The sequence below is a fragment of the Ovis canadensis genome, chromosome 8 (assembly GCF_042477335.2).
Source record: "Ovis canadensis isolate MfBH-ARS-UI-01 breed Bighorn chromosome 8, ARS-UI_OviCan_v2, whole genome shotgun sequence".
NCBI lineage: Eukaryota > Metazoa > Chordata > Mammalia > Artiodactyla > Bovidae > Ovis > Ovis canadensis.
Window position 1 is genome coordinate 88491611 of NC_091252.1, and position 15693 is coordinate 88507303.

General features: G+C 42.6%; 1 protein-coding gene across 1 annotated transcript in view; it reads right to left on the reverse strand.

The window, feature by feature from the left end:
* The window catches only part of SYNE1 (spectrin repeat containing nuclear envelope protein 1), a 495298-nt gene that overhangs the window by 145339 nt on the left and 334266 nt on the right, over positions 1-15693 (reverse strand). Inside the window, exons 98-101 of the mRNA XM_069598737.1 lie at positions 10729-10860; positions 9679-9788; positions 4086-4242; positions 107-238 (exon numbers count right to left, since the gene is read on the reverse strand). Of these exons, the coding sequence (XP_069454838.1) occupies positions 107-238; positions 4086-4242; positions 9679-9788; positions 10729-10860 (531 nt within the window). The remainder of the gene's footprint in view (positions 1-106; positions 239-4085; positions 4243-9678; positions 9789-10728; positions 10861-15693) is intronic.

Sequence of the window (15693 nt, forward strand, 5' to 3'; positions counted from 1 at the left end):
AGATGTGGGGGTCCAGGGCCTCTGACTTTCCAGTCTCAACAGCTCAGCTCAGGGGATGGGGAACCTCATGGGGTCCTGGATCCACAGACCAAGCACACAGCCCCACCTGGGATGAAACCTTCTCGAAGACCTGGTTCAATCCATCCAGCAAAGACGTCACCGCAGATTTATCCTGGGCCTGCCCGTCCCCTTTGTACAGTGGCACGCCAGACAGGAGCCGATTTGGTCTGCTGTAGAGCTGGAGGCAGACAGGAGAGCTTCTTTAGGACCAGACGTACTCTGTCCAGGTGTTCTCATTTAGACGTGCACACTGAAACAGATGCTGGAACAACTGTGTTTATGGAAACCTCTGCTAGAGAAGGCAGTGGCACCCCACTCCAGTACTCTTGCCTGGAAAATCCCACGGACAGAGAAGCCTGGTAGGCTGCAGTCCATGGGGTCGCTAAGAGTCGGGCACGACTGAGAGACTTCACTTTCACTTTTCACTTTCATGCATTGGAGAAGGAAATGGCAACCCATCCAGTGTTCTTGCCTGGAGAATCCCAGGGACAGGGGAGCCTGGTGGGCTGCTGTCTATGGGGTCGCACAGAGTCAGACAGGACTGAAGTGACTTAGCAGCAGCAGCAGCTGCTAGAGAAAGATGACCTCGACAACACACCATGTCCACTAAACATGGCGACCACATTCAGTGGTGGCAATGTTTCCTGTGATGGACCAAAAAAGTGAAGAAAACAGTGGGGAAACTGCCTGAATTCTCATTATAGCCTTCCTCGCAACTTATCTTGGTTTTAACACTTACTGTTTTAGTCAATCAGTTGTGTCAGACTCTTTTGCAACCTCATGGACTGGAGCCGGCCAGACTCCTCTGTCTGTAGGATTCTCTGCACATGAATACTGGAGTAGGTTGCCATTCTCTTCTCCAGGGGATCTCTTCGAACCAGGGATCGAACCTGGGTCTCTTACATTGGCAGGTGGGTTCTTTAGTGCTGAGTGACCTGGAAAGCCCTGGTTTTAACACTACTCATGATAACTAGGGGCTTTCCAGGTGACACTAGTGGTTAAAAAAAAAAAAACCCCATTTGCCAGTACAGGTTGACATAAGAGACTGGGTTCAATCCCTGTGTCAGGAAGATCCTCTGGAGAGGGGCATGGCAACCCACTCCAGTATTATTGCCTGGAGAATTCGTCGGACAGAGAAGCCTGGTGTGCTATAGTCCATAGCGTCGCAAACAGTCAGACACAACTGAAGCAACTCAGCACGCACACACGCATGATAAAAGAATCCACCCAAAATCCTGTAACTAGATTGATCCCTTGGCTCTCATGATCCCTTTACTTCCCTCCCTAAACTCTAGGTGGCTTTCCTGGTGGCTCAGACGATCCCTGGGTTGGGAAGATTCCCTGGAAAAGGGACTGACTACCCATTCCAGTATTTTTGCCAGGATAATCCTATGGACAGAGGAGCGTGGTGGGCTACAGTCCATGGGGTCACAAAGAGTTGGACATAACTAAAGCGAAAGAGCATGGTGTCTCCCCAGTAAGGACCATGCTATGACCTAGCACTCAAACTCTTAAATGATGTTTCCAATCAAACTCAGCGCCCTATAGTTTTTTAGATCATCTCGTCCTCATCTTACTTTTCAGCTTGATTACTCATTATCCTCCAAACACACCAGCTTCATTCCCCACTGTGGCTGGAATGCCCACCACCCAACATCTCTCTGTGATCCACTGTCTTAAATTCCACATAGACCCTACCTAGCTGCTTTCCACTTTTTAATAAATTGTGTTTCCTTTTTAATTCCCTTATGGAGCCTCCCAGGCTGCTTAATTTTTCAGAAATGTAGAACACATTTTCTTAGTTGTGTTTACGGGTACCTAGGAGCAGGAAGTCATATCTCATCCTGAGGCCAGGTGGGGTGTTCTGCACAGAGATGCTAAATGCAGTGAAGGTGAGCAAAGAAACACTGCTCGGAGAGAGAGACACGCCTTTCAACCTAGTCTACACGAGGCCAAAAAAAAGTAAATAAGTATAAGTGCCTACTTTTACAATTGAGAATAGTAATATACCATCCAGCGTACAAACTGTCAGTAACGTAACGCGAAAAAGGAGGAAGTTCGGAGTTAAACACACCTATGTCCCCACCCCAGATCTGCCTCTTCTTAGTCATGAGACCCTGATCTTCCCAAGCCTTGGGTGCATAGGTGGTTCAGCGGTAGAATTCTTGCCTGCCATGCGGGAGGCCCAGTCTCATTTCCCAGCCCATGTAGCCACAGGGTCCCCTGTTTTTATTCTGGGCTTCCCAGTTGGTGCTAGTGGTAAAAAACCTGTCTGCCAATGCAGGAGACATGGGTTCAATTCTCAGGTCCATAAGACCCCTAGAGGAGGGCATGGCAGTCCACTTCAGTGTTCCTGCCTGGAGAATCCCATGTGCAGAGGAGCCTGGTGGGCTGCAGTCCACGGGGTCACAAAGAGTTGGACACGACTGAGTGCCTAACACTTATACTTGACTTAGAAAAATCAGAAAAGGCTGCAGTCCCCGATGCAGGACTATACATGTTTCTCATAAACAAAGGAAAGGGGAAATCTTACAATATGCATAGTGCTGTAAAGCCCAGGAGAACTGTATCAGAAACCAGGAACTCAAGCCATGAGTCTGAGCAATGTTTGATCAGAGGTGTGAAGAAGCGTTCTTTCAAAGAGAGGTAGGAAGTCCAGGCAAAAGGTACAGGGTCCCGTGTGCCAGGTGGAGTATGCCTCCAGGACAATGGCCTCTGGGAAGGGAGGGCTTTCTACTCCCTAGGACCAGAGCTAGTGACATTCCTCTGAAGGCGTTAGTCGCTCAGTCATGTCTGACTCTTTGTGACCCCATGGACTGTAGCCCATCAGGTTCCTCGGTACATGGAGTTCTCCAGGCAAGACATTCTTGTGGATGGAAGCAAAGAAGACTCCTGGACAGGGAGTGAGAAGGTATGAAACATCCAAAATTTTATAAAAGGAAACAGAAATGAATGGCTCTGTAGGATTTATACAGGGTTCCCAGCAGATGTGGGGGGGGACACATTCTGACCTTTAGGTTGGCCCCCTGCAGGTAACCGGGGCAAGGTGCACCTGTCTTAGTTCCTGCTTTATCACCTTCTGCCTTCCCCTCCTCTGGCACTCTGTAACTACTGATACCCTTTCTCTCCCCAGCTCAGTCTCTCCCAGCTCCTAAGCTAATGCTGGCCAGATCAGTAACAACAGCAGCTCCCCAGATTGCCAGTAAAGGTCCTAGAATGTACTGATGATGCTCTCTCTGGGGAGTGGCCAGTGCAGAGCTGACCCGGGATCTGGGACAAGGCTTCTATCTTCACCATCCTGCTGTACCACAGCTGTGGTGAGCATCATAGCCTTCCCCTATTAGATTTTAAGGGGTGGATTCCTCTGACTCTCTGCTGTTCTCTGGCTTCTGCTTAGGGTGAACTAATAGCTATTATCTGTCTGGAACCTTCTGTTGCTATACTTAATTCCACTGGATTTGGCTTGCTTGGTGGAATCAAGTCCAATATCACACAAGGACCCGCCCATCTTGGGAACTGGCCTATAGAGGGGTCAGCAACCACTGTAACTGACTCTGAAATCCCCTTCCTTTAGCTCCACTGAGGTCCCAGTATGTTTCCCATTAAGATCTTCTGAAATGATTAAATACTGGAAGTAGCAATGGAAAATAAGATAACATGATAATTTACTGACAGATTCGTAGCATTTCTTTTGGCCTGGATGTGTATATCCTTAATTTTCAAAGCTGTGGGGAACAAAAGCAGGGGCGGGGCATTTATATTTAATGGTTTTTGCTAATGAGTCATCAGATATTAATCTTCTCTGAGAACAGTATCTAGCAGTCACATAAATTTCTACATATAAATATATAATTATAAAGGGATATGTGAAACAGGCTTGTTAAGAGTGTAGGATGAGTCATTTGTTTCCTGTCTTATTTTGGAATTGATAATGAAATATGGATTGCTGCAGTTATATTCATTCCCATAGCATAAGCTGCAAATCTTCTCTGTTAGTTAATATGGAAAAGGAAAATGTTCAGTACCACTTGCTCTTGTTCCTGCTCCAGAACATTCTGAAGTAGTTTCTGCTTGGTGCTAAATTCTTGATGTAGGCTTTCCCATTTCATTCTCATCTGGTCTTCAGCAGGTGATTTCTCCCCTTCCATCCCCAACTCCTGGGATAACACATCAGGTTTTTCGCTATTAGAAGAATAAATAATCTAAGTTTATAATGTGCATAAAAAGGCAGTAAGTTCTAGGTAATTTATTACGTGCACTAGATCTGGCCTCTACAATTGGAACCAGATTATCTCAGACATTGGCTTACACTTTAAAAATATAAATTAAAATAGTAAAACAAGTATATTCTTACTGATCTTAAAATTGAACCATGAGGACAATAAATTTAAAAAAAAAAACCTGAAAATAGCTCAGCATTAAAGATAAAAGTAATTGTAACTTTTAGAATCAGAAAGCATATGATCAGAGTAGTAGCCTTTGACAAAGAGCCCACAAATTAAAAAACCCTAACCATATTGCCTAGTCTATTGAGAGTTTTTATCCTGAGTCTAAAGAAAATACTACAGACCAGGTCTCAGGACATGGAACAGCAGTACAGAAGGCGGAAGGAAGGCACAGCAGTATCATCCTTAAAGAGGCAGCAGTGTGACCTCTGAGATGATTGTGGCTTTGGAGGTGAGACAGATCAGGGTTACAGAACGTTAGATCTGTGACTTTGAGCAATTTGCTTCATTTCTCAGAGCCCCAGCTATCTCATCTTCAAAATGAAGGCCGTACTTACCACGCAGAATTATGAGAATTAAATTTAGAGAAGAGAGGAATAATGCCTCTGACCCTATCTGATGAAAAAACAGCCACTAAATCAGTGGGGCCTAGCGCTGATGGTTGGAGAAGGCAATGGCAACCCACTCCAGTACTACTGCCTGGAAAATCCCACGGGCGGAGGAGCCTGGAGGGCTGCAGTCCGTGAGCTCACGAAGAGTCGGACACAACTGAGCGACTTCACTTTCACTTTTCACTTTCATGCACTGGAGAAGGAAATGGGAACCCACTCTAGTGTTCTTGCCTGGAGAATCCCAGGGACGGGAGAGCCTGGTGGGCTGCCATCTAGGGGGTCGCACAGAGTTGGACACGACTGAAGTGACTTAGCAGCAGCAGCAGCAACGCTGATGGTAACGGCAATGATAAGAACCTGGGAGACTCTAGTTTCAGTAGGTCCTAGTTTGTATCCAGGGATTTTGAAGTCCTAACTAGAATCATGTCATCCAAAAGCCATATTATGCTAGAGAGTAATTGTTATTTTGATGGAAACTTTTGATCAAGTGAAGGAAAAAAAATAAAAACTTTATTGGCAGAATATTACACACTACACCAGATCCAACTCATTTCAGATTAAGTATGGAATACAATGGTTTCTTCAAGTAAGTTTGTTGAAGAAAGCCTTAAAAAATGATCTATAAGGCTATGAGGCAAGAGTTCTTCTTCTAGGATATATCTTAGAGAATCTTTCTCACCTACACACTTAAAGACATGTGAGAAAGTTAAGTTCAGCAGTACTAGTAAGGACTTCCCTAGCAGCCCAGTGGTTAAGACTCTGTGCTTCCACTACAGGGGGTGCAGGCTTCATCCCTGGGGGGAACTAAGGTCCAACATGTCACAGGAAATGATCAAAGATTAAAATTAAAAAATGCTAGGAAAAGCGAAAAAAAAATGCCAATAGTGTAAAGGCCCATCTAGAAGAAAACAGGTGAGTTGTTATTATCACAAGATAAAATACTCTTAAGCAGTTAAAATGAAAAAAAAAACTAGATCTATAGGTATCAACATGTATTGATCTGAAAAAGTAATACTAAGTTAAAAAATAAAACTGATACTTCTGATTTTGTTGGTTATATTAGTCTCTGGATTTTCTGCTTTTTAAAAATCTTTTAAAATAAAAAACACTTTAAAATTCTTCTGAAATTAGGGCTTCCCGGGTGGCTCAGTGGTAAAGAATCCACCTGCCAATGCAGGAGACGGGGGTTCAATCCCTGGTCTGGAAAGATCCCCCATCCCATGCACTAACTCAGCCCATGGGCCAAGTAAGCCCATGAACTCACTATAGCCCATGGGCCAACTCAGCCGATGAGCCACAACCACAGAAATTAGAGAGCAGCCCCTGCTCACTGCAACTAGAGGAAAGCCTGAGCAGCAGCAGAGACCCATCACAGCCAAAAATAAATAATTAAATAAAAATCACTTTTAGAAATTCTTCTGAAATTACATTTCTTTATTGTGTTCTTTTGAGATGGTGAACTATCATAACACTTCTAATTCATTCATGTTTATATAACAGTTTAGTATATGAAACCAGAGGATATTTAATATCTATATAGTCTTACATTTAATCACTGACACATAAAATGCCACCAGCAGATCAGTTTTAAATTAGAATACAGCTTTTATTTTCCCATAGAAAATATTCTTCCTTCCCTTTGATATTTATATTGATTAATTTCCAGTTGAATTTCCTTAGTAATCTTGGAAGGACCCCTTCAATTCTCCAGTACATCACAAAGTACTTCTTCTTGATTCAGTGAATCTGTAACCATGAAGCAAGTCATGCTGCTCCCAAAGGGATTTTTACATAAACCAATTCATAGTTGATAGTCTTAGAAAATCAGCTAATATGCTGAAATCTGAATATATACTTTTTTCCCACAAACATTATTCTGTTTTTTAAAAAAATATATACGTGTTTTTCTTTTAGCTTCTGGATATTATTCAATTTATGTTTGTTTGTTTGCTTGGTATATTACCCAAGGCTTGAAAGGCATGACTGAACTGTAATCAACTAGATTTAAAGATTTTTCTAAAGAATTTGCAGAAAAATTAAAGAAGTTACTCTTTAGACTAAATCTTACACAGAAAGCCAGTACTGAACCACCGATTTCTCTTTAAAATAGTCTTAGATTTGAAAGAGCAATTTATAGTTGTTTGTCTTTCATCTGGGCCCTTTCCAAAGCTAAAGGCCAAGGAAAGAAAAAAAAAATGGCAAGAAAGCTGCAGAAGGTTCTTACAGCTGCTTTTCATGATTCTACGTATGATGAGGAAGCAACGTGTGGACTGGTTCTTTGCAAATATAGAGTTTGGCAAAAATATTCAGAAAACCATGAGGGGTGAGTAAACACCTTAGAAGAGCCAGAAACGGAAAATGCAAAGTGGCAGCAAGTCTCGACTTAGTCACCATGGAAGAAACAGAGTTCCTCATTTTAGATTTATACAGATACATGTTATGGTCTTGTCAGCATTTCTAAGCATGACCATAACAGAAGAATTTTAAAATTCTATTATATTTTAACACAATTTTTACAGTATTAGGGTTATCTTTATGGAGTTCCTGATTATAGATGTTATAATCTTATTCATCTCTGTTCCTTTAAATTGATTATCTATTAGCTGTTATCAATATTTTTTATTCCTTTTTTCCCCCTTGAATATCTTCCTATTTCCTAGATGTATAGACACATAGAGTCAACACTTTTGTCATATGTCAGCAACATTATGTCATTAATTAAATTTAAAAAAAAAAAGAAAAGGAAAGAAAACTCTCCAAAGCTGACCTTACTAAAGTTACTTTTGATCATCTACATCTAGTCTGGGTCTTACCCATACATATACTATATACTCAATTTTACATCACATGTTTTACTTGATATCACAAACTATTATTGATACTGTTACATAATTTTTGTTAAGATTATATAGGCAAAAATATTTTCTTAGGCTTTTTTTTTTTTACTAATAGGTATTTCTGTCTTTTTATATGGTATCATAAATAGTATTTCCAAAACCCTCTTTATAATATGCATTTCCTCCAAACAAATGTTCAGAACTGAGAGCACTGGAGTCCATGGGATTAAAGCTATTTGTGACATGATGGTTGTCAAGGGATTTTACTACTGAATTTCAACCTTTAATACTGCACAAACACAGAGGTTTTGCTGAAACTTTTAATGTTTTAGATTTTAAAGATAGTTCTCCTATGCATCTTTTCAATTGACATTCACAGTGTTCACAACCTTTCTGTGATGATGGCAGTCAATTATTAGTTTCATTCTACTGGTAAGCAGACGAAGTCTCGGGGTTGAGTTCCTTTTCCAGACTGACACATGCAGAACCAGAATAAAACCCAGACCTGCCTCACAGCACAGGGACCCTTACACTCTGCTTCAGTTTCTTTTCCTTCCTACCTTTTAAACCAGACTCTTCAACTTGAAAATTCTCCCCTTTCTTTAAATTTTCTTTCAACACTTTACTTTCCTGCTGGTAAGACTTTCAGTCTCACTCTAAACCAGAACTCAAAGCTCAATGACTTTATATATAGAAATTGTAGAAACAGATCATCAAGAAAAGTTCCCTGGGGGTCCAGTGAAAAGGACTCCAGGCTTTCACTGAAATAGTCCCAAGTTCAATCCCTGGTTGGGAAACTAAGATCCCACAAGCCTCATGGTGCCATCAAATTAAAAACAAAAAAAATGTCAAGATACTTATAAGACACATACATTTATTTTTCAGAATGATATTAGAGGAAAATAGATAAGCTCTTATAAGGGAAATGTTTTGCAGTTAGGTAAAATCATTCAGTCATAAACATCATGAATCCAATTTTATAATGCATTTATTATTTGACTTTCAAAACTGTAGTATTAAATAAGCATCATCCCTGGTCAGATATGCTAAGCATACTAGAGAGAGGAAAAGGAAGTCAGCCATTATAATTACTAGTTATGCTGCTCAACTAAACGTTCAAAATACAAGATTTACAAGTAAAAATGAAATGATTAAATTTTTGTAAAAGATGTTCAAAATAAAATTGTAAGGAAGATGTTTACTTTTATTATTGTTTTGTCCACAGGGCATGTGAGATCTTAGTTCCCTGACCAGGGACCGAACCCAGGCCCTTGGGAATGAGAGCTGGAGTCCTAACCATTGGGCCATTTTTCAAATGTCAGGACAACAGCAATAAGAAGAGAACAGTAGACTGTCATCCGAGAAATGTAAAGCGAAACCACAGTGAGGCATCACCTCACACCTGTCGGAAGAGCTGTCATCAAAAAGACCATACGTAGCAAATGCTGGTGCGGATGTGGAGAAAAGAGACTCATGGACACTGCTGGTGGGAATGTAAGTCAGTGTAGCCACTATGGAAAACAATATGGAGGTTTCTCAAAAAGCTAAAAACAGAACTGCAGTAGATTCAACAATTCCACTCCTGGGTATATATTTGGAGAAAATAAATTCTAATGCAAAAATATACATGTACCCTAATGTTCAGATAAAGCAACCTAAGTGTCCATCAACAGATGACTAGTTAAAGAAGATGTGATATGTGCGCACACACACACACACACACACACACACACACACGGAACACTACTCAGCCATAAAAAAGAATGAAAAATGCTTCTATCTGTAGCAATACAGACAGACTTGGAGAGTATAGTTATGCTTAGTGAAATAAGTCAGACAGAGAAAGAAAAATACTGTATGATATCACTTAAATGTGGAATCTAAAAAACAAAACAAACTGGTGAATTAAAAACCAAAAAATCCCAAAGAATGAAAGAAACATACCCAACACCACCAGAGGGCTCTGGAGCTGAGTGTTGCGTTAGAATTTCCTCTCCAAGGCTGGCTACTGACTGGAGGAGGCTCTTCTGCTCTGCCAATCCCTGTTCCAACTCCTGCTCAAGGAAAAGGAAAAATAAAAACATCTTTGTTACTTTATGATTATTGTCTCCAAACACAGTTGTATGTCTAGAAAATCCTCAGAGAACTTTGGTACAATAGCATGTTTTTAAGTTAGCACATTATATAAAAAGTGTGGCTTAGGTAACTGTTCAGAGGTGCCTCCAAGTCCTCTGTAGCTTTCTTTGGCTTTGATAAAATAATGTCTAAATAATCTTGAGTTGGGGGGGAGGTTAAAAAAAAAAGAAAAGAAAAGAAAATTTTGCTTGGCAATGGCGCCCCCAAGTGGTCCAAAATGTACTTTCACTTTTCAAACTCGATACTGCCTTGTTCAAGCTGAGATAGAGAAGGCAACAGCTCTCTTCAATTTCCCACTTGCTTGATAAACTGGATCACCACTGGACTCAGTTTTATTTTTTCACTATTGGTGAAAAAGTCTCTACTCTTTGAGAAATATTTTAATATGCCATATCCATGAAGTGAAGGTACTAATGAGATGTCATTCTTTGAGTAATCAAAGCTCATTTGCTTCATAGGCAGTAGTTTGCAATGCTGTTTTGTGATGGCATCTACTTGAGAGTTGAAAGCAAATTTCATTAAAAAAAATGCAACTTAGATATTTACCAATTCTCAGAGGCCTTCCTGGGGCTTTTATTATATGTAACAGACTCAAATTGGGGCAAGCTAGAAATAGAGGGGAGATTATAATTGAGTTACACTATTTTAAAACTAAGCTTTTCTTAGAGAACCGACTTTAAAATGACCAGTTTTCCCAGTGGTCACAAGTAAATGGAAATAGCCAGGTTCTGCTTCTGTCCAAAATGAAGATACAGGGGCACTCTGTCTTTAGCACAGAAGGAACTTGTCCTTCTAAAACATTTCTCTCAAGGTGCATGCTTGGCTGATCTGCAGGCGAAAGAGGCAGGAAGTGCGTACTTTTTGCTGCTGGAGGCTGCTCTGCCGCTGGTGGGTCCATGTGCTCCGAGCTTGAGCCAGCCATTCCTGAACCCCGGGGCTCTGAGTGGCAGCCAGATCAGCATTGCTCTCCTCCTTCTCCTGGGCTGTCCCCTGCTTTTAAGGAGGGAGAAATCAAGAGTCATACTACCCACAGGAAGACCTTAACCAACACAGAGGGATGGCTCCTTTAGTGTGGTCTGAATAATAAAACCAAAGTGACTCCATTTGGATGTGAAACCACATTAGAAAAAAAAATGGTAACGCAAAACCCATGGAACTTATTATGGCATTTGCAGGAAGGAGAACAATAGATGATTATACTCAGAAATATTAAGGGAGGGGGGGAACTGCCACATTGAGGCTAGGCTTTTTAGCTGACTAATGTGGTCAGCAGACATTATTCTGGAATTTATTCCACAAGAATATAACTCTAGGTCTTACTCCCTTTCCTATCTCCACCAGGACTAGACTCCACTGCCATCTGTTGCCACTCTGGCTTCGACAGAGTGTGGCTACAGGAGAAAGCCAAAGTAACTACCTACTACCTGGGCAGGGGTTTATTATTCCTGCTAGACTATTCCGATGGAATTTAACAGGCCCTAAAACACTGCACGGGCTTCCCTGGTGGCTCAGCAGTAAAGAATCTGCCTGCCAACGCAAGAGACATAGGAGATGTGGGATCAATCCCTAGGTCAGGCAGATCCCCTAGAAAAGGAGATGGCAACCCACTCCAGTATTCTTGTCTGGACAATCTCATGGACAGAGGAGCCTGGTGGGCTACGGTCCATAAGTTGCAAAAGAATCGGACAGGACTAAACAACAAACAAAATATTTTGTATTAGAATGGAATTAGCTCTGAGTGAGCACCTTTCTACTAACATGTATTTATATGCCAAAGGTTAAATTACACCATGTTGGTAAGACGCATTCACTAAGTGCTTATCAGCACCCACTGTGTGTCAGGCACTGTTTGGGGCACTGGCGGGAACTGGAGGGGATTTATTTGGCTCAGAAGACAGACAAAGGCCCTGCTGGGATGACAGACAATAAATGGACAAGATAAACTGGGATGGTGATAAGACTTACAAAGAATGTGAAACTAGAGAATGGGCTGGAAAGTGAAGGGGGAGGGTTTCTTAGGCTGGGTGGCAAGGCATCTTCAGAGGTGACAGCTGTGTTGTGTGTTGCCAAAGACGGGGGCTTCCCTGGTGGCTCAGATGGTAAAGAATCCGCTTGCAATGCACGAAACCCGGGTTCGATTCTTGGGTTAAGAAATACCCTGGAGGAGGCCATGCAACCCACTCCAGTACTCTTCCCTGGAGAATCCCATGGACAGAGGAGTCTGGTGGGCTACAGTCCACAGGGGTCGCAAAGAGTCAGACACGACTGAGCAATTAACCCTGATACTGACTGACTGAAAGATGGGGTAGGGGCCTCCAGGCCTATGGAACCACTGGAGCAAAGGCCAGAGGGGAAAGAAACTTGGTGTCTCAGAGAGAGCAGAGGCGGGGCAAGTATGATTGGAGCATGGGGAGGGGCCGGGGGCAGGCACATAGGAAGAGAACGTTCTTGGGGGTGCTTTCATGGAGGAGTCATCCTACTGAATCGCAGCCCCCCTGGCCTCTGTTCTCTGCCAAAAAAAAAAAAATCTGACCTCAGCATGGGGTCCAGCCACAACAGCTCACCGCACCTGACTGCCCATAGGACCCTTCCTTTCTTTTTCTTTCCAGAATTTTACACTAACTCTTACAGAGAAATAGATGGGGTCTGTTTCCCTCTGTCTTACTTATTAGAATATCATGGTTAAACTGTTTGAGATCATTTGGTATCAGCACTTGAGGTGCAGTGAAGGCAACAGTGAAGCCTAGTGAAGCCCATTCATATTTATACTTCGTCCCTTCCCGGATTCAGAACCACCTCAGCTCACAGGTGCTTTCTTTCCTTGAAGATGATCCAGCTCGCCAGTAAAAGAATGTGCTTCAGATAGAACAATGGTAGCGCCATTGGTCTAAAACATGCTACCTGCATTTTGCAGGATCTTCAGAATAGATGACAAGTGTTCAGTAGGTTCCCCACCCTCCCAGGAGCGCCTCTTTCGGGCAAGCAGTGATTTTCCTGAAGGTGGGAGGTTTGGGGTGGTCCGGCATTCCTCCAGGACCAAAGCGCACACATTTCTGCATGAAGCAGAGTTTTCCCATCTGAGGATGCTCCATTGACCCAGAATAAGCTCTGAGATATGCTAGCTTTTCCAGGCAAGGATGAAACAAAAGTCAAAAGGGATCTGTAGAGGATGATCCCAAAGAAGTCAGTGGGACAAGCTGAAAGCTGTCCCTAGTCAGAGCCCCGGTGACAAACCAGTGGCCATAGCCACGACCTGCTGACTCTCTTTTGTGAACTCCTGCCACTTCCTGTCTGCCTTGCCCTTTAGTAAAGGTTCGCTTTCATAGCCCAGCCTGGAGACTCCCCTGGAAACTTCTCAGGGCTCCAGCTCACCCTTCTCTGCAGGTTCACTACAGCTGACTGAGAGCTCTGATTTCAAATTCCTCACACCAACGAAAGAGACCAGTTGTGCTTGGGAAAATAGCAGTTGACATGTCAGGTCTACAGGGCGGCGTAACCACATTTACACGCAGAGACACATACTTAGATTCTCAAACAAAATCTAAGAAAGGGACTCCTATTTGACTAATTGAATCCACAGCTTTAGAAAAAAGGAAATTTAGCAGTATCAAAAGCATATGACTAGTATGTATTTTCTCTGTGGTTAGGTTTGGTTTCTCAGTTAATGCATTTTTCTCTGGTTGATTTCACTGTTTTGAAACCTAACCCTTGGACCACAGGAAGCAAAAAATGATTAAGGAACAGTTCAAATTTCCTTCTCTTTCCCCTTGAGATATGAAGGTACTGACCTAAGGAATAAAATAATGGTAATTACACTCTCTGAGATCTGATAACAGTTTTCTGACCTATCTAGGGAATAGGAAATAAGGTGGCTTTTATTCTCCACCAGGCTCCTGCTTGGGTGGGGCTATGTAAGCTGTTTATTTTGGAAATACTAGAAGAATAACCATTTTTGCCAGGAACATTCCTTGGAAGATTAGTGAGGGTAGGAGAACGCTAAACATTAAATAAAACACTTCTTTAGAAGGCATTTTGTTATTTATACAGGATGAACCCTCTGCTCCCTGGATGAATGATAACGTGTGAAAATGACAAACTTACAACAAATGAAGATATGTAATTCAAGAGGTATTATAGGCCTGTGTCATAGAGAAGGACGAATGAGATGGTTGGATGGCATCACCGACTTGATGGACATGAGTTGGAGCAAGCTCTGGGAGTTGGTGACGGACAGGGAAGCCTGGCGTGCTACAGTCCATGGGGTCGCAAAGAGTTGGACTCGACTGAGCAACTGAACTGATAGAGAAGTAAACAACTTTGGGGTGGGGTCTAAAAGTCAGACACAACTGAGCAACTTCACTTTCACTTTTCACTTTCATGCATTGGAGAAGGAAATGGCAACCCACTCCAGTATTCTTGCCTGGAGCATCCCAGGGACGGGGGAGCCTGGAGGGCTGCCATCTATGGGGTCGCACAGAGTCGGACACGACTGAAGTGACTTAGCAGCAGCAGCAGAGGGGATTCACTGGAGTGGATTATTCACTGGTAGGCAGCATTCATACGTGTGTGTATGTGAGCTCAGTCATTCTATCATATCGAATCTTTGTGACCCCACAGACCGTTGCCTGCCAGGCTCCTCTGCCCATGGGATTTTCCAGGCAAGCATATTGGAGTGAGTAGCCATTTCCTACTGCAGGAGATCTTCTCAACAGGGGTCAAACCCACAACTCTTGCATCTCCTACACTGGCAGGTGAATTCTTTACCACTGAGCCACTGGGGAAGCCCCTTTATTTTTTTCAATAAATTGGTTTTTTTTTTACTAAATTCTTCCATTGCTTTTAATAGTTTTCTGTTGACTAGGTTTGGTTCCAGATCATATAATCATATGATTAGCAAAGAACTGAAAATACATAGTTTAGTCCAGAAAAAAATCATTACACTGAGAAAGCAGAAGCAATCACAGTGAATGCGCATTAAGCTCTCACCCCAGTGTGTGTGCCGTGTCCCCTGCCAGCATCTCTGCTCAAGTACAGTTGCTCCCCTCCCTCCCGACACTGGTTCCAAGACCATTCCCCTGCCCCTTGGATCTTATTTTCTCCCTTTTACACAAGACCTTCCCTGGTGGCTCAGATGGTAAAGCATCCACCTACAATGCGGGAGACTCAGGTTCGACCCCTGGGTCAGGAAGATCCTCTGGAGAAGGAAATGGCACCCACTCTTGCCTGGAAAATCCCATGGACGGAGGAGCCTGGTAGGCTACAGTCTATGGGGTTGCAAAGAGTCGGACACGACTGAGCAACTTCACTTTCTACACAAGAAGACTTTTGCTGCAGTCTCACTTCTTTTTCATCAATTTTTCCTCTACTGAGTTGTTTCTGTCTCCCTGTAAACATGTCATTGTTCTTCTGATCTTAAAATGGAATGAATTTCTTCTAACCTGCTTCTTATAGCCTATTCCATTCCTTTGCTCCTATGACAGTGAAAACCCTGTTTCCTGCCCTCTTCCTCTCTAACTCCTCTCTCCATTCTTGCTTTCATTTCAGAGTGACTTTTGCCTTTACTATTTCACTGAAATAGTTGTAGCTGGGGTCACAGAAGACCTGTGTGTTGCCAGATCCAGTGGTCAGTTCCCAGCTCTCATCTTACCTCACTTACCCTCAAGTGTCTCCCAAACCCAAACCTTGGTCTTCTTCCCACCTCACTGGTATTTTCTTCTTACTCTTTTTTTTGTGGGTTCCTCTCCATCTTCTAACTCTTCACACTGGAGTGCCCCAGGGCTTGCTCCTCTTTATCTCTCCTCACTCCCTTGGTGATCTCATGGG